This window comes from Protopterus annectens, chromosome 4.part0 (genome assembly GCF_019279795.1).
Source record: "Protopterus annectens isolate FY-2018-M chromosome 4.part0, PAN1.0, whole genome shotgun sequence".
Taxonomy (NCBI): Eukaryota; Metazoa; Chordata; order Ceratodontiformes; family Protopteridae; genus Protopterus; species Protopterus annectens.
In genome coordinates, this window is record NC_056733.1 from 115,816,034 (window position 1) to 115,836,190 (window position 20,157).

The following is a 20,157-nucleotide window of genomic DNA, read 5'->3' on the forward strand; positions in this document are numbered from 1 at the left end:
TGTTGTAGCTGAGTGCCAGGTTCCAAAGCTCCAAAGTCATTCTGCATAGGGGGTATGAATGAGTGCCTCCCTGCTTGTTGATGTACCACATTACTGTGGTGTTGTCTGTCCTTATCATCAAATGGCCCTCTGAGAAATGGTCTGAAATTTTGGATTGCCAGTTTTACTGCCAGCATTTCTTTTAGGTTGATGTGCAGGTGGAGTTGATCCTGCGTCCACAATCCTTGTACGCATTTGTCCAGCATGTGAGCCCCCCATCCTAGGTCTGAGGCGTCTGTTGTGATGGTCTGGCTTGCTCGATAGCTGTGAAAGGGTAGGCCTGGGTTTGACTGGCATGCCTGTGCCCACCATAGGAACTCCTGTTTTAGGCATGGGATTAGTGGAATTTTTGCTTCTAGGCTGTGCCTGTGTTGGGACCATAAATTCCTTAGGTACCACTGTAGTTTTCTCATATGTAGTCTGGCATGTGGAACCAAGATTATGCATGATGCCATGTAGCCCAAGGCCTGCAGGACCTTTCTTGCTGTTAACTTGTTCTGTTTTGTTAGAGCCAAGAAGTAAAGAGGGAGTTCTTTTTGTTTTTCTGCGGTTAGGAATGCCATTTGTTTTTCAGTGTCCAATTCGCCCAGGAATGTCCTTGTTTGGGATGGTATCAGCCTTGACTTTTGTAAATTGACTGTGTATCCCAGTGCTTGTAGCAAGTAAATGACCCTTTGTAAATCTGTTGTCAGCTTGCTTTTGTTGTCCCCTTGTAGCAGGCAGTCGTCCAGGTATGGATAAATTTGGATTCCCTGTAGTCTGCAGTGGGCGATTACTGATGCCAGGCATTTTGTGAATACTCTGGGCAGTAGATAAGCCAAAGGGCAATGCTGAGAATTGATAATGCTCTGATCCTGCAAGAAATCTGAGGTATCTTCTGCAAATAGGTCGAATGGGGACGTGCAGGTATGCCTCCTTGAGATCTAGAGTTACCAGCCAACACTCCTTGCCCAGCATGGGAAGAAGTTGCTGTAGGGTCAGCATTTTGAATTTTGGGACAATGATGTATGTATTTAAGGTGGACAGGTCGAGAATAGGTCTCCAACTTTTTCCTTTCTTGGAACTAGGAATAGTCTGGAGTAAAATCCTTTGCCTTGTTCTGTTATTGGCACTCTTTCCACAGCTCTCATCTTTGCTAATTGCATTATCTGTTGTAGAGCTTCTGTTTTTGATTTGGAGGCAGGTTTGGCATTCCTCTTTGACTGGTAAAGTGTGAAAGTGGAATCGGTAACCTTGGTCTATGGTTTGCAAAATCCACTTGTCTTTTGTGATGTAGTTCCAGTTTTTCAAAATAAGGTTAATTTTCCGCCTAATGGAGCTGCTATTTGTTCCCTGGTAGGCGGATGTAGAGTTAAGTCACTGTGATTGTGCCGTTGTAGTGGTAGTGGCTGAGTCTGTACCTCTGTTATTACCTTGCCACTGTCGTCCTCTGTAGGCACCTCCTCTGGATTGGTGTCTGCCTCTGGAACGTCTATTCCTGCCTCTCTGGGATCTTGTGGAGTCAGGAAAGGACCAATTTTTGGCAGGCCAGTTCCTGCTAAACCTTGGGGCTGAACCTGCAAGAAATCTTTAACCGTTTGAACAGATTTTGCCTTTTCTTCCATTTTCTTCATTACCTGCTGGGCAGGTGTACCAAACAAACTGGTCTTATCCATAGGAGCATCTAATAACTTAGCTTTAACATGATCCGTAAGACTTGTTCCTTCAGCCATGCATGTCTTCTTATCACTGTGCCAGTCATGGCTGATCTAAATGAAGCCTCCAGTGCATCATAGCCACATTTTAAGGAATGGTTACTAACCTGTTGTATGTTATTTACCATTTCTAATACATATTTCTTATCTATAGAGTCATCAGATGATAGTTTTTTAGTTAACTGATCAAGCATAAACTCTTGGTATTGTATCATGTGAAACTGACAGTTTAAAGCTCTAGCTGAGAGAGTAGCTGAGGTATAAACTTTTTTGCCCCATCTATCTAAAGACCTGGCTTCCCTTTCAGAAGGAATAGGGTTTTTTGCTGTGGTCGAGGCTACTGCCTTAGGCCCCTGGGAAATAGTTTCGGGGTCTGCAAGTGGGGCCTTGTATAGGTGATGATGCGTGTCTGGTACCCTGTAAAATCTGTCTGGTTTGGCAGGGGCTGGAGGTAAGGAGTCTGGTGCAGAGCAGACATCATTAAAGGCATCGTCCACAACAGAGAGGACAGGAGGTATAGCTAAGGGCCTGTGTTGTGGAAGGTGCAGAAAGTTCCTAAGTCTTTTTCTGGTATCTGAGAAATCCTGTTGCTGCCATTGGAATTGTTCTCGCATGGCATGTAAGGTTTCCCCAAATGAGAATTCTTCAGGTGGAGAAGCAGCTGGGATGGATTCTTCAGCATCTGAGTCTTCATAATTGGAGAAAGGAGCCTCTGGCTGGTCTGTAATATCTGAGTCATCCGCAGAATCATCAGAGGACACAGGCTCGGGGGGCTCTGCCCTAGGTCTCTTCTCTGGGGGCTGAGAGGCCCTGTCTGGGTGAGATTGAGATCCCCTAATTAAGGATATTAAATCTTCTGCCAGAGTAAGCATTTGTGAACTAGAAGTAGGCCTGGTTGAGGGGGGTTTAACAGGCACTGATTTAGTAGACTTGGCTGCTTTAGCCCTGGCAAAGGCCTTAATGGACATGGCTGCAGGAGGCCTAGCAGCACCACGTGCTGGGGTAGAGACATCCAAAGGGATGGTGTCTGATAATTCACTAGAAACCACTGTAGTAGGTAAAATTTCAGAGGCCGATTCAAGTAAGGTAGCAGGAACCTCAGAAGTAGTCAAAGATTCAGCTGTGCTTTGATCAGTTTTCTCGGTTTCCGCCGAAACCGAGACACTCGCGGTTTGCTTCACCATGGTTTCGGCCGAAACCGTGGACCGCGAGTGTCGGTCTTTTTCTTTGCGTTTCTTAACAATTTGGGTAGTCGGAGGATCCGACGGCATAATGTACGCAAATTCTGAACCGAAAACTGTTCAGCAAACTCCGACCGACGCCTAAGCGTTCGTCGGTTGAATGAAGCACAGGCGAACAGGCTGCTACGTCGTGGTCTGGGCCTAAACAAGGCAAACAGTAAGAGTGGAAATCTTTATGAGGTATTTGTTTCCCACAAGTTAAACAGTTATTGACTTTTCTGACATCGGCTGAGGCAAGAAAGAGTCCCCAACGGGGTACTTAGCTTTTTAGAAGTCTTCGAAGTAGTATTCGGTAGTAGAAATCTCTGGATCCGACCGACCGGCACTTGCGAACAGCTTCTGCTTCGGGTGCCACGCGGCAAGAAAGACTGAAGAAAATGGCGTCGGCTGATGCTTTTATACCCGGAGACCAGCAGAGATGAAGTCGGGTGAAGTGCGACATCAGCCGAAGCCGGACCCGGACTTTGGAATCCGGCCGACTGCAGGGCTGCCTGACGACAGGACAACCCAGTTGTTATGACTGCAGATGCATCCATGAAGGACATCCACAATTGTCTATGTACGTCCAATAAATGCAGACAATATTCTCCTTTGTTAGAAAAATTTGGGAAGAAAACTGGCAGGTCAACAGACTGATTAATATTGAACTCTTATACTGCTTTGGGTAGAAAGGATGGGTTAGCCCTAAGAGAAACTCTCTCTTTGTGAAAAACTATGTAAGGGCGTTTCACACGCAAGGCCTGTAATTCTGATATTCTCCTGGCCAAAGTGATGGCTACCAGGAATAGTCTTCCAAGGCAAAAATTTTATTTCGCAAGTGGCAACTGGCTCAAAGGGTCAATGAGTCAGGGTTTGTAGGACTAGTGTCAAATTCCAAGGTTCAATGGGCTCTTTAAAGGGTGGTTTTAAATGCATGACTCCTTTTAAGAAGGTTTTGCAGAGACGGTGAGATATTAAAGAGAAATCTTCGAAACCATTATGGAAATTTGAAATAGCTGCTAAATGGACTCCAATATTAGAAGCTGAGGCTCCTGAATGGAGTAAGGTTGATAAGTACTCCAGCACTGTATTAATTGGAGTTGAAAAGAGGTCCTCTTCCTTGAGACCACAACACAAATCTGTTCCACTTATTAAAATAAATTTTTCTGGTGGGTGGTTTATGGGAAACTAGAAGTATTTTCTGTATAGGGGAAGATGGACTATTTTGCCTGGCAATTCCTGGAAGCGGAGGTACCAAGCTGTCAGCTTGAGGCTCGATAGGTTTGAATGGACCAACCCCTGTGGATGTGACAGCAATCCTGGAGTCGGGTCCAGATTCCACAGGCGGTGAACCAGGTGAGGCCAAAAGAAGGAAAACCAGACTTTGCGGGGCCAATGGGAGGCAATGAGGATTACTTTGCTTCTCACCCAATGTGCTTTCTTTAAAAATAGTGGAATCAGAGGAAAGGGAGGGAAGCATAAAGCAGTCCCAGTGGGCCTACTGTGTACAAGAGCTTCCCTCGGGGACTTCCCCTGAGGGGGGATTAAGGCAAAGTAGCTGCTGGATGATGCAAACAGATCGCAGCAAGGCTGACCCCAATGACAAAAAATCTCTGATGCTACCTTGGGATTGAGAGACCACTCACAAGGCAGGAGAATGCACCTGCTCAGTTTGTCCACAATCATGCTGGAGTTCCCGGGAATGTGCGTGGCTACCAGAAAGTGGTTGGAGGCTATCATCCATTGCCATACCCCTCTTGGCTTTCCGACATAACAGGTAGGATCTGGTTCCCCTGTTTGATATATCAGACGACCGACATGTTGTCCGAATGGATAGCAACTGCCCCTGATGGGAGGGCAGAATGGAATGCGTGCAACGCCAGAAGCACCACCCTCAGTTCTAGGACACTGATATCCAAATTGGCCTCTAAGGGGAACTAATTGCCTTGGACTGTCTTTCCCTGAAAATTCCCCCACCCATTCAGAGATGCGTCCTTGGTCACTACGGCCTTGGGCTGAGGGAGTGAGAAGGGACGTCTCCATAACTCCTTTTTCCAACTTCATCCACCAATTCAGATCCTGCTTGCAATGGTTTGTTATGCGGATAGGGTGTGACATAAGATGTGTTAATAGGGACCACTGTGACGCTAGGAGCCACTATAGTAGCCTCATATGGAGTCTGGCTAGGGGAACTATGGTGATTGTTGCTGCCATTGACCCTAGCAGTTGAAGAACTAAACTAGCAGTGATTTTGTCCTGACAGATTATCACCCAGAGCTGAGATCTTAGCCTTTGTAGATGAGGAAGAGCAACAAGACAGGACCTTGTACTGAATGTTGCTCCTATGCATTCTAGGCTTTGAGAAGGTTCTAGTTTCGACTTTTCTTTGTTTACTGAGATACCTATGAGCCATGCCAGCTGTAGGATGTAATGCAAAGTGAAAAGTAGTAAATGCTTGGTGGGGGCGGTAAGAACCCAATCATCTAAATAAGGAAACATCAAAATCCTTGCAGTCTCAAGTGAATTGTCACTACTGCCATATATTTGGTGAACACTCTGGGGGCTGTGGAGAGACCAAAGGGCAGTGCTGGGAATTGGTAAGGATGGGCTCCAGCCGGAAGTGGAGATATCGTTTGGACTGTTTGTCTATTTTTATGTGGTAATATGCATCATGGAGGTTTATTGAGCATATCCAATCATCTTTTTCCAGAAACGAAGGACAGACTGAACTATGACCTGGAGAGACCAAAGGGCAGTGTTGGGAATTGGTAAGGTTGGGCTCCAGCCGGAAGTGGAGATATCGTTTGGACTGTTTGTCTATTTTTATGTGGTAATATGCATCATGGAGGTTTATTGAGCATATCCAATCATCTTTTTCCAGAAACGAAGGACAGACTGAACTATGACCATCTGAAACTTGGTCTGTTTGACGAACTTGTTTAGGATGCTGAGATCTACAATAGGCCACCAGTCCCCTGTCTTTTGTGGCACTAAAAAGAACCTTGAGTAAAACCCGGATTCTATTTGGTCTGGTGGAACTGTTTGGATGACTTTTCAAGCAGTTTTTGAATTTCTTGCGCAGCAGCATTCCTCTGACTGTGTGAAACGTCACAGATTCACTTTTGTGGCTTCAGGTAAAGATCAAAGGGAATGTGGTAACGTCTGGTAATTATCATCTGCATCCAAGAATCTGATGTTATTGCATGCCAGGCTAACTGGTGCAGAGAGAATCATCCCATGACTACTTCCAGAAGTAAGCAATCGGACTGCTCTTCAGGAGCACTGGTAAGGCCTGTCCGGAAAAGCAATCTCTGGAGCCCTGGTTACGTGGCCCCCTCTGCCACGGGGGGGGGGGTCTTCCTTGTGAGTTCCCCCCTCTGCCCCAGGAGGGAAACTTGCCAGTGTGTCATGAAAAGGCCCTTGGGATTTTCTGAACCACATCTTTCCACTTCTCTGATTCCTGTTGTAGGATCGCTGGTGAGTGGAAAAATGTACGCTCACAGCAGACAGGGTCTTACCGTCCTTTTCACACCTGGCTAACATGTCTAACTTTTGGACCAAATACAGAGGAAGCATCAATGGGAGCATTGACGAAGGAAGACCTGAAGGGGTCTGCAAAGTTGCATAACTGCATTCAGGCGTGACGTCTCGAGACAATGCCTGAATCTGCTGCTCTGGCCATCCCTTCAGTTGTATGTGCAATCATCCGCATGGATGAATTAGATAGTGACTCCAGGGTAGCAAGCTGTGAGGAAACTTTGTAGCATACCTCATCAGACACTGTTCTGCTAGGGTCACTGAAAGTTCTGTGATCAGGTCCCTTTGAAGACGGGTACAGTGTGCCAAATAATTCAGTCAATATATGGCAAAGGTCATTGAAGCGTAAACCTGCTTCCCTAATCTACCCAAAGTCCAAGACTCTCTGGGGATGAACAGCAGGACTCTCTGCTGCGAGCTCTTTCTTTGTGGCCGCCACCACCATAGCATCGAATGACAAGCCTTTGGACCAGTGGGGGTGACCCTCAGGGGAGGGGGGTAATTTTGTCTGGTCTCTGGGGAATTGGATCAACGGCATCAGGGGTCTTCCAAATGTGGTGCAGGATGAGCTTGACCAACTCATCTGCAGATGGGGTCACCCAGGAAGTAGAGGGCCAGGCACGGAAAGCTTGCAAGAATACAGACTCCTCCAAGGAAGGGTTGGAGGACTTAGTCACCCATCTGCTTCAATATCTCTAGTATGTCTCCAAAGAAGACATCTTCAGGGGGGCAACCGTGGGGACCCTTCCCCCTCATCATAATCTTTTCCTTCAGTGACAGATTCCTCAGGTGAATCAACGTGCTTCCTCTTGCACAATCTCTTACTGGGTGGCTCATCAGGGGGAATGTCTGAAGAGGGCCCCAAAGAGAGGGTACCCTGCAGTAGGGTATCTTGCTGCTCCCGTGCCCGTTGCCCCAGTGTAGTGGACTGTGTCAGCTGCGATCCAGAGGACATGCATATTATATTATATATATATATATATATATATATATATATATATATATATATATATATATATATATATATATATACACATACATATATATATATATATATATATATATATATATATATATATATACACACATATATATATATATATATATATATATATTCATGTGCCGAAGGAGCCAACTTTGAGCCTGCTGAGGTGAGTGCCTTCTCCATAACCTGGAAGGCAGGCCTGCCTGAACAGTGATGGGAGCCCGGAACTGGGGTCACACCCTGCTTGAACGAGGCCACCTCCAGGGAAGGAGAAGCGAGAGGACTTGGGGCTGCCAAAGCAATGAGAACTGTAGATGGCGCCATAGGAAAAAAATAAATCGGTGCCATCCTAGGAATCACGGCACTGACAGACCAGTTACATTGGCGAGTCTGCTCTAACTGAGCCGTGGTCCACAGGGTCGGTTCTGGAACCACAGTAAGATCCACCAGTAGAACTGAAGAAGCTGGCACCAAGAGCAGCATCAGCAGTGAGGGATCCAAGGAGGAATATAGGTTGGAGTCTGTGGAGAAAAACCCTCTGCTCCGGGTGGGAGCGAGGTCCTGGATGGAGTTGGGATGCCTCTGGCTGCTAGGAGCTGGTCCACAAGTCTTACTATATCAAGGTCCAAAACTCTCCTGGTGGAACAAGTTGACATCCCCGATGGACATTCTGGTTGGTCAAGAAATGAACTAAGCTGTTGTCCAACAAAGGGGTCAATGGACAAGGAGTATCGGGTCCTGGCTAGTGTCTCTACCTTTGGCACCAAGGTCAAATGACCTGAAAGTTATGATTTGGGGGGGGGGGGGGGCAATTTTAAGGGAGAGACTATTATTGGTGCCAAGAGGGTCTGCGGTACCATGGAAGGGGTCAGCATCATGGCAACTGTTGCAGTCGGTTCCATAGTCAAAGATGGCACCGTGAAGGGGGATATAAGCTCCAGTGCTGAGATAAATGGTGTCAGTTTGGCAAGTTTAGTCTTACGTTCAGTATGAACCTTGGTCTTAGAAATTTTTGGTTCTTGTGGCTGAGACGACTTTGGAACTGAATGACTCCTTTTCTTTGTCTCTTTCTTAGGAGGGATTGATACCTCCGCCTCAGATAAAGCCTCGGAGAAAGGGTTTTTTAGCAGACCCTTTAAAATTAGCTTATGTTTATGCTAAGGTGTGGGCACTAAAGCCCTTACAGAGCTCACATGGAGGTTGAATTTGCAAGTGTGGTACTCGTAAACAGTATACGCAGGAGAGATGCCCATCGGAATTTGGCATCTTCCTGCTACAAGAGTCACACTGTTTAAAACCACTGGTACCTTTTCTTGTCAGCCATTGTCAACCAATACTAAGGTAACAGCAATAAGAGCAACAAACAAATACTACAGTAATAGCAATATGAACAGTAAGAAATCCTGTCAAGACGCACACAAAGTTTTTTTTTTTTTTTTTTATATTACTAACAATGGTAGTGAAGGTATACCCAAGAAGGTAAAAGAAAGGAAGGAAAAATACCAACAATGGTATTAAGATTACCAAGAGGTGAGGGGAAGGGAGGGGGCTGTACCAGCAACAGTACAAAGAAATACCAATAAGGTAACAAGGTAATTAGGAGAAGAAAGCACCCATACAGTAAAGGGACTATATCACTATAAAAATGACTAACAATTCAGAGATTTAAGAGAAAAAATAGAAGCAAAATATTTGAAAAAATGTAACACTTGGCTTGAGAACAGCCCTGACACATTTTGAAACTCTACGCAGCAAACGAGATCAGATGAGATGAGAAGAGGGGCACTATGGGTAACCTTAGCTCAGGAGATTCTGGCTGGCACGAGCTTGTTATATTGGCCTAGTCGGTTCCAAGGACAGAACCAAAACCCATCTGTCATGAATGAATGAAGACTGACATCAGATCTCGTATTTATGAACATGAGTGACATTAGAAATTGTCGTTCTTTTAATGCAGTGTATAAACATACAGAGAAACATCCTTCAGCTGTATTCAGCTTTACTGTTACTGATAGAATTAGCCTTACTAAATGTAATAAGTTACGCTGGCATGGTATATTAAACAGCAAAAAGAAATCTTGGGTAGTGAGATTGGAGGCACTGTTTTCACCTGGATTAAATGAAGTGTTATAATTAATTCACTGGAAGGGGTGGAGCTTAATTATTGGTTCACTTATTGAATTCTTTAGTGTATTCTTTGCCATCACATTGATGAATTCCTTTTCTTGTCAAAACTATTTGGTATTTTGAAAGAGAAGAATAAAAAAGGCTATTTTTGCTGACTGAGTGCTGGCCATCTTTCCCGTTAGTCTAAATAAGGTTAACCCATATAACAGGGAGTTCAAAGAGAATACCTTGAAGTTTCCCCAAAGCCACAACAATCACATCTAAGCATGGCAGTGAATAGTAAGGCCTGTATTGGCTGGTCTGGCCATGCCATCTACTGACTTAGATAAGAGATTTATGGACGCCAACTGAAATTTTAGAGCTTTATGGGATTATTCCATGGTCATCAGACCCATAAATGATTCCAATAGCTCCTTAGTCAAATATCTCTGTAGTCTGGTTAAATGAGCTATGGTGTTCAGTACACACAAGGCAAAAGTACCTGAAGTATCAACACATTTCCCACATCTGTCTAAAGCCCTGGACTCTCCATTAAAGGGATGGATAGTAGCACTCTCCTCAGACAATTCCTTCCTAGTGGCTGCTGCCACCACAAAGGCAGGCCTCTTACTCCAATGTGCCCTGTCCTTAGAAGATACCAACACTGTGTCCAACTTGTGAAAGACTGGTTCTACCACATCCAGTTCTTTATAAGCCCACTGGGATACTAGGTAGACTAGTCTGTCTGCCAGGGGAACCACCCAGGTCACCGATGTGCCCAAAACAAAAGCCCCGAGGAACACCAACTCCTCTTGGGAAGAAGCATCAGTGGAAATCCCTTCTCTCTGTCTCAGTAACTAAAGGAGCTCTTCAAATGGAGAAGTCTTCCAGAACAAATCTGGGGGACCCTTCCCCTTTGTCAAGATCGGTTTCAGTGGTGAAAGACTGCAGGGGGGGGGGTCTAAATACCTCCTCTTCTATTTGTTTCCAATGCTCATCCACATGGGGTGCAGGGGGGGGGGCTGATGGAGAACTGGAAGTGACAAAGGAAACAATGACTTGAGTGGATGAGACTGATTACTTCTGGCTGTCCCAGGGCATATGATGCAGTACTGAAGATCAGAAAAGGTAGGTGCTCAGGCTGGACCCACAGTGAATGGCCTGCATCTACTCTCAACTGGGAGAGAATCGTAAACACCTGGAATGCAGAGGCTGAAGCAGATCACTGGCTCTGGCAGAGAAAGCACAGGGGAAATGCTCTGATCTAAGGTCAAGGGATCTGTGCCAATTGGACCAGAGAAGGAGAAATGACCACAGGAGCGGAAGGGCAAGATCTTGCCACACCCACAGTGGGGGCTGGGTGAAGAATCCCCAAATGCATCTGTGACTTCAAAAAAGTCCTCATCACCCTGTCAACATCTGCTTTTTATAGGCTCAGACCACAATGACCTAAAAGAAACTGCTGAGGGCAATCTAGAAGATCAGTGCCTTGAGACCTAGTCAGGATTTCTTTGCACCCATCTTTAGAGGGATCTCTATCCCTGCCCTTTTCTTTAGGTCTCTCCTTCTTGGTCTTTGCAACCACTACCTTGGAAAATAGGTGACCATGAAACAGAAATAGCCAATTCCACCACTTGGGCAGGGAGAAGGCCCTTAAAAACTATATTTGAACTGTGATCTGACAGTGGCCTTGGACCAAAGGACAAATAGATGCTACAATCTTCATCTAGATGGGCACAGCCCAAGCCAAAAAACATACTTATTGTGTGGATCCTGCAGTGGAAGCATTTCTTAAAGCCTGAAGCCTTATCCATCATACTGTAAGGATGCATTACGCACACTAAGAAAAGAGAAAAAGTGCTCACTACCAAAAACTAGCCCTGAAAAAAAAAACAAAAAAACAATTAAGACAATAAAGTTCTGAAAAATAATACCTGCACTATAACATCAACAAAGAAACAGTAACAATCAATCTTAACACTGCCAATCAAAAAAGACTATACAATACAGATAATTTTTTTTTTGATAAATTTACCCAATAGAAGAGGACAGGTAATAAGAAATGACCAAAAGGTAATCCAAAAGACTTCTCGAAAAAACTAGACAAATTCACTTATATGAAGTACAGAGCTGAGCCCTGTAGAAATTGTCTGTTATTTAGCATAGCAAACGAGATGCGAGGGCATCAGGGATAGTGGTGCATTATGGGATAGGGGAGGAGCTTGAGCCTAGGAAACAAAGTTTGGTTGCCATGATTAACTGTTTATGCCTATACTAGCTAAAAGAATGGCAAATTTGAAAGATATGAATCAATGAGGCTTTGTAGAGGGGAGGCAAACATTTCACAACATTAATATAACAATGATGAACCACACGGGAGCAGAATGTAAAAAAATACAGCTAAAGTTGGTGGGTCTGGAAGCACCTGACAGAGTCGACTGAGATTTTGTGTGTAGGGCAAAGGAAGCATTTGCATTCCCTGACCGAATAAAATGAAAGGTTGGGGGCAGGAAATAAGGTGAGAGGATTCCCCTCTGACAAGCTGTTTGAACAGTGAAACCAGGCAGGGTTATCATCTTTCCCAGTTATTTGTGCTATCTTTACAGAAATTTGCAGAGAAAAATGAAAGTTAGCTTTACTTGCAGACTTTACTATTTTGTACTTGATAAGGCCAGGAAAATTAAATTTTGGTGTTGTAAAACATTTTGAAGTTTTTTTGGGGGATAAAATTAATGAAGACAAAACAAAGACCATAGCAGTAAACTATGTAACCACACATGAATTGGTTCATCAATACCCATACTTATTTGTAAGATGAAGTACTCGACTGTATGAATTAAAAGTTACTCTGTTATGGCAGCTAAAAATATATGGGAAGAGACAAAACAAAAGATGATATAAAAAGTGAGAAAATTAAATATCTTGCTTATGGGTATAAATATTAAGATTTAAAAGGTAAAAATGTTTTAGTCCTTTCAGTTTTATATACAGGTCAAACTTATGTTCATCAACCAGAGGAGAAGTTGTGGTTAGTTAATAAAAAGTTAAAAGAATATGGGGAGGGAAAAAGAGGGCAGGAGTTCAGTGGGATAAGTTTATTCTCCCTGCAAAACAAGGTGGTTTAGACTGTGTGATTTGAATGGATACTTGAGATATAAAATATTGTATGATAACTAAGATTCAATCAGAGGAGTTCAGAAAAGATTAGAAAAAGAGAATGAATGTAAAGGCAATTTACAAATGAATAACTAGAATAAGTCTGTAAGGCACCCAGGTGTTTAACAAGGTCCACAAGGTTTAGGATTTTTGCATAAGTTTTTGAACAGGTATTTAGACTTGAGATTTTTTTCCCCCTCAGGTAGACAGTAAACACTTGGTGTGTGACAGAGGTAACTGGGAACATGATCTTGGGAATGTAATGCAACGGCAGACCTTAAAATTGTCTACAGAGTAGCTTGACAGAAATGTTGGAGAGAACAAATAGCTTTAACTAATGACATTTTTCTTTTGAACTGGGATACAGGACATGAACTGTCCAACTAATACAAGACCTTAGTAAGTTTAATGCTACTGCCTGCCAAAAAAGCAATTAGAAAATGGGAATCATAATCTAAACCATCTATAACTGAAGTACTGAATACTACAAGAATATTGTAAAGGGGGTAAAATAACTGGGGTCAGATCTTAAAGAGAAGGATCAAATTTCATAGAAAATGGAATTTGGAGGGGCAATTCATGAAGAATAAAGTTCAGCAGAAGCACAGAAGTTGAAGTGAAGGCAGAAACTGAGCAGTTTTGTAATGTTAGAGTAAATAAAAGCTTTCTTCTTACCACTTTCCATGTATATTGCATTACAACAATATAAACAGTTACATGCTTTGTTTTCTATTAATGCATGTAGAGCTATACTAACACTTACAGTAGAATTTAATAAAGTTATTTAAAACAAAGAAAAAAAGAATGCAGGGGAAGTAGTACTTTACTGAGCAGATGGAGAAAAAAGGGCCTGCTATAAAAAATGGTAGGAGACAAAACCAAACCATTTTTTACAACTTATAAGTGACAACATGGTGTACCCCAGAAAATAAAAATAAGAATAAAACCTAGTATTCTGAGATACTAACCTTCTTGGTTTCTGTTTTAACAGTAAGATGCTTTGGTGGCTCAAGTTCTGTGTGAAAGTCTTTGACCCACTCCGTTATTCCAAGTTGAATTCCCAAAACATGAAGAGTATTACGATAGCGATCACAAGATTTAGAAGCTTGCAATAGTAGTTCCCTGGAAATAGCCTGTCCAACCACCCGAGAAAATGGCTCTAGAAAAACCTGGAAAGGAGACAGATTTTGTTTACAAGCATCACAAATCTTTTACACTACTATTACTTTCACAGAAGCCATGTAATTTTACCAAAAAGTAAATCAGCATTTTTCACAAAATTCTATTCCGCCTCCTTATAAAGATGTAGATTTTTCTTAAAACTGCAGACATCTGAGATACCTTTAATATGAAGTTATTAGCCAAGTTCAAAAATTCAACAGTTTGTTGCATTCTCTTCATGTCAGTTGTTTTCAACAGCGATCAGTGTATCCCTGGTTTTACAGTAAACTACCACCTAAAAGACAATCCATACACACTTCCAATTCTACAAATGAATGAAAGTTAAGCATGCCACAGAAGAAAAGGCATGCTTCTTCCAAGACCAAGAGTATAAGCAGGTGAAAATGATTACTCCCTAACTCTATCAAGTAAAGACAACGAGAACAGTAGGGAACATATCAAGTGATGACTATCACTTTCTCTTAGCAAAATACTTACTACCAGCAAAAGTGGAGGAGCAGGAGATAAAATAGCTTGCCATCATTCTTGGTGGCGGTGAGGTGACATGCACCTACCTGCTTCAGTGTCTACTATTAAAAGTGTTCTCAACTTCATGGCCCATAACTTAAAGGCAACGCTTACAGTTTAAGAACAAGCATCAAAAAAATGAGGGATTTCTCTTAATTACAACTATATTTAACAAACTAAGTCTGCACTGTTTTTCACTAAGAAAAAAATAGCATTTTAAAAAAAGAAAAGCATTATGACATCATGAATTCTAAAATACAAACTCAAAATTACACAGACGCATACTGCACTGCTAAACACAGACAGAAACAAGCATAAAAATGTATGACCATTCATCGCAAATACAACTGCATGAAACAAAACATTGTGCAGATGTTTATCAATGAATAAAACCTGAAACAAAAGAAAACATTAAAACCAAACCAATTGCAAAGGAAAAAGTTACATTTGTGATCATAACACTACCTACAATTTTAAAAATCTACTTAATGTGGGGCTCTGTCCACCATCACCCCTGAACTTAAATGTACTAATTTCTCCAGTCACACAAATGCAAAGAAAGTGAAAGACAAAGAATTACATGACAGCTGTTCTTAAACAAATAGACTTAGTTCAGCTGCACCACTGATGTTTCTCTCTCAAAAAAATGTAAATTGGTAACACTCATTTTCAATCAAAAATACGGCACCCAAAAATAGACACTACAGTGTGAAAACAGAGAAATATATGTGCACAAAAATGCACACATACATCCACACATCATATATAACAAACAAAAAAATACAAAAAAGAAACAAAAAAATACACTTCTGGGGAATTAACAGTGGCACAGTGGAGAGTGTCACCACCTCACAGTAACAGGTTCCCTGGTTCGATTCTCAGCTTGGGTGCTTTCTGTGCACAGTATGCATTTCCAACCCTGTGTTCGTGTGGGTTTCCTCCAAGTGCTCTGGTTTCCTCCCACATTCCAAAGACATGCAGTAGCTATACTGGACATTCTAAACTGCCCATAGTTGTGAGTGTACGTCCAAATCTGTGATGTGGATTAACTAATGCGGCAAGGCTAGACACCCAGCAGTGTAAACCTTGACTCTAGATTGTCACTATTGAAGTTTCATCTCGACCCCAATTAAAAAATAGGAAAGAGAGGTTGTGGATGATGGATGGATTTCTGAGGAATTAAGCTCACCCCCACCACACCTGAACTCCATGTAAGAAACTTTTATGCCTTCATAATCACTTAACACAGTATACCAATTCCAAACCCACTGCCCCTCCAGTAAAATTACAGAAGTGCAGCACATCAAAACGTTTGCATCAGGAATACTCATGCTTAGGAAACCTGTCTAAGGCACAGTACACAACTCCTAAAAGATGGACAGAACAAAATTCTGAAGTGAAATAAAGGTAAAACTGCTCACTGTTTCAGATGCTTCACATATTTGCTTATACGTTTCTTTAAATTAACACTGAAAAATCTACACTACCCACAACAGTAACATCCAATGACTTCAAAGACGAGAGAGAAACAGGCAGAGGAATTTAGATGTTCAAAACAGTCTCCAAACACCTCAGAGAAAATCCTGCACTATCAAAGACAAAGCATTTAATATAACAATGTATTTAAACATTACTAAAGCTTATAGATTACAGCAGAAATTTGAAAATCATAACAGTGGCATCTGTGATTATAATGAAATCACCAACTCACTTGCACCCCCATCTCCCAAACATGACTAAATAGCTGTGTATTAAAGGCATGGGCTGAATGACTTCTGAAAAGGGGTACATGTGCAGATTGGCACAACCTACTCTACTTTCCAGACTGCAGTGCTACCACTACTACTGCAAAGATTCATCTCGAAAACTTTAACAAACCCTGAAACAAGATGACAGCATTTTTTTAAAATAATTTTGGAACCCCTGTTTTTGACAACCAGCTAGGGATTTTTGTGATTAATGGTGCCTGCCCTGCCACTTCCCTGTACCTGCTAACAAGGTACCAGGGCATGTGAGTGCTTGGAGACAATGTCAGTGCTTGCAGTCTCACTAGCTTCTACTAGTAAAATTCTCTCCTTAAGATATCCCCTCCTGGGAGCAGACAGCTCTGTCCATAGGCTACTACTAGACCATTTAATTCTTTAGAAACCTAGCCACTGTAGTCCCACTGGAACCACAAGGCATTACAGAAAATGTCGAAGTTTATATCATGTGAGATAACCCATTACTAATTGTTCAAAAAAAAAATCAGATATAGTAGTCCATGAAAACAAAGATTACAGTGTTTTAAGTATAGACAAACAGTCCTAAAATACCAGGATCTGCAAGCAGAAACAAGAGTATTGTGGAAAAGAGATTCACTCACAGGGAGTTCCGATAGTAGTAAGAGCAACAGCGATAGTAAAAAAGGATTTACAGCTGTTCTTAAATATGCTACAAAAAGATGTAACCCCATATGAATTACAGAAAGAAGTAATTCTGGCCACATTTAAGGTGCTCTGAAGAGTACTCTTGGTTAATATCAAAGAATCAAACAATACTAATTTCATGAACTCTTTAGTATCCTGACTTAGGAATGGGATTCACTATCGTCATGACATTAGAAACCCAAAACACATTGCGGAATTAAATGTGGTACACCAAAACAAGTCACTCCCCTGCTCATAAGGCTTTTTATCACTATGTTGAAGTTTGCAACAGCTTAGGAAGAAGGGGACTTTAGATGCACTGGGGTAATACAGAGAGCTTACAATCGGGATTTTTTAGTAAAGAACCGCTGGTGCTTTTCAAGTCAGTTTAGGTTCTTGGAGTGGTACATGCTGAAGGGTGCAGTATATGCTTGTATGGGCCTGAATGAGGGACAGACAACACACAAATAATGGCCTCTTTTGACTAACAGAAGATAACTTACTAATCATTTGGTTGAAGAATGCTTTACTAACACCGGATACTTGGTAGACAAAGGCGAGTTTGTTGTCCACAAAGGTCTCTAATGACAGTATCTATCTTATGCAGAGGATCATCTATGTGGTAGGTGTGCCAAAATTCGTGTTTCCCAAACAGTTACATTTTTGGCTTTCACCTTTAGACCACGTGTCTTCAGGGGAGGTGATGATGGCTCCAAGCTTGCAATTATCTGTAAATTTAGTTAGAGGACTCTGATGTCAGATATTATTTCAGAGAAGTAGATGTCAAACAAAAGCTGTCCCAGAACCAAGCCTTGGGACAAGCCAGTGGTAACAAGTATCTTGAGGATAGTGTGCTATTACCTCTAACAGACTGATGTCTTATCAGTGAGCCAGATATTAACCAACCAGGTTAAACAGATGCCAAACAGAAGTTATCCCAGAAAAGAGCCCTGGGATAAGCCACTGGTAACGAGTCTCTTGGAGGACAGTGCGCCATCCCCTCTAATAGACTGGTGTCTTATCAATGAGCCAGACCATCAGTCAAACAGGCTAAACAGGATTTGTACTAAGTTTCACCAATTTATCCATGATGCCGGTGTGGGACATAGTGTCAAGACCCTCAGCTAAACTGAGGTAAATTGAGTGCACCAGGTTTAACAAGCATGCTCTACATATTACATCAACAAATTCAGTGGGGTACAGGGACTGCAGGCTCCTTATGCCCCTACTTACAAGGTTGATGATACATTCCATCATACTGCAATTGATGTTGGTGAGGCAAACAGGTCTAACTGCCAGAATCCACAGTGGGGCCTCTCTGTACAAAGGAACTTATACAGCTGTTCTTCAGACTTCTAATATGTAACTTATCAAGGAAATCTGACAAGGGATGTTTCACATCAACCAGGAAACAGCCTCACTATGTTTTCTGGGTCTATACCACTGGTGCTTTTAGTCCTAAAGGCAGCTTTAAGTACCTGTTCACAGGTGATTACAGGGGACGGAGGTGGATATGGACTGAACACTTCATTGTGGGAAGTTTGGAGACAAAGGGAGAAACTGGGACATAATTCATCTGCAAGGATGCCATTATAAATATCTGGTACAAGCTTTCTCTCTCACTCATCACAGACATTTAAAATACTATCTGCAATCCCCTTTTGTCCACAGATCCTTACTAAAACCAGTCATTCTCCAACTCCTCTCCCTCTACACAAGACCACTGAATACTAACCTTCCCTCTTCAAAGTTATTGCCAATAAAAGTGCAGATACACCTTGATAAAATCAATTGTTCCAGTCGCTATATTTTGACATTATTCATTCAAACACATTCAAGACTTGGTAGCAAGCTTGTCTATAAGCCCCACACTTTTTTATTCAACTTAACACTCATAATTAAAATATTATCACAGTTTCAAACATGCTCTTGTATTTCTGCTGGCTTCAGTCTCCAATCCCTCATCCACCTAAGAATTTTTAACGTATAGCCAAACCTCTATCCCCTCACCAAGATTCTGGAAAATATTACTTAAGATAAAATCCAAGAATATATCACAAACTCACACATTCTTAATAATAGACAGTATGAGTTTTGCCTCACTTACAGAACCATTACAGCCATCTACTCTCTCAACAGCCACATATACTCCAACACAGAACAAGGCGAAATTATAGGGGCTATTTTCTGTATTTTTAGTCTTCAGCTCTGTCGATCACTCATTACTACTGCAGACACTTGCTGAAACTGCTTTCTCAAGAGGTAGTTTAGTGGCTTATAATTTACCTAAGCAATCGTACTTTCATACTTCCAGATATCTTTTGCATGCTTTACAGAGCTGATATCATACCTACTACACACATCAATCTTGCCTCTCTACAAAGTGAACTACAAAATTATTTCTCATCTTTCTGGAAATGGCTTCACATTAATAAATTTACTGTGAATGCTCAAAGTTGCTCAGTAATGTTATTAAAAACTCACTGTAAGCTCCATAATATTACAAAATATCATAATAACCAATCCAACAGGCACTCTTCTCCCACATTTTAAGAACAATGGTATCTCTGATCAGCAACCACCTTTCAAAACCACACTGAGTCCGAAATACAAAAAGTTATTGAACACTTGAGAATATTCTACAAAATCGCCAATCTCTGCTGAAGCCAAACATTCTATTGCTATTAATGTGCTACTTCACAGACCAGAGTATAGACTTCCAGTTACAGCCTTCTTCTCTTCACAAAGCACTAAGCTTCTCCAAAGAGAAGAAAATCAAATACACAGACTTATTCACATATGGTACAATGATTTACTCTGTAAATGGCGGCCTACAGGGCCATACAGCCAGTGCTGAAGCTTCTGCACAACAGCTACTTGTTCTCCTGTTCTTAATAAATTAACTAGCAAATGTTCTTCTTCATGATTTTTCCCTACACTTATTTTATTTAATTTCATGCACATCATTTGTAAAGTATATATTGTAATTATGTAAGAATACTGCATTATAACTTCAGTACGTACTTTTGTCATGTTTTCTTTGTATATGCAACTCTTGGTTGTTACATTTCTGGTCATGAGCATGTGTATGTTTTAAGCTGTCTGAATCACATTTCATGAGAATGTCTATGCAATAAAATGCCTGTATCTTGTATTACTTTGCCACAAGGGTTGTGACTGAAAACGGTCCTTGAATCACAGCTCATTTACCCAGTCAAGAAATGCAAAATAAATCATTCTTTCAGGTAAACACATTGGTTCTCATCAATGTCACCAATAACAAGCAAATTAGTGCAGTTGCTATAGAATACATTTTGTAAGGT

The 20,157-nt window shown here is 41.8% G+C and overlaps 1 protein-coding gene across 1 annotated transcript in view; it reads right to left on the reverse strand.

Annotated features, from left to right (window-relative positions):
• The window catches only part of LOC122800223 (protein NO VEIN-like), a 1,589,974-nt gene that overhangs the window by 790,252 nt on the left and 779,565 nt on the right, over positions 1–20,157 (reverse strand). Inside the window, exon 12 of the mRNA XM_044069716.1 lies at positions 13,706–13,906. Within this exon, the coding sequence (XP_043925651.1) occupies positions 13,706–13,906 (201 nt within the window). The remainder of the gene's footprint in view (positions 1–13,705; positions 13,907–20,157) is intronic.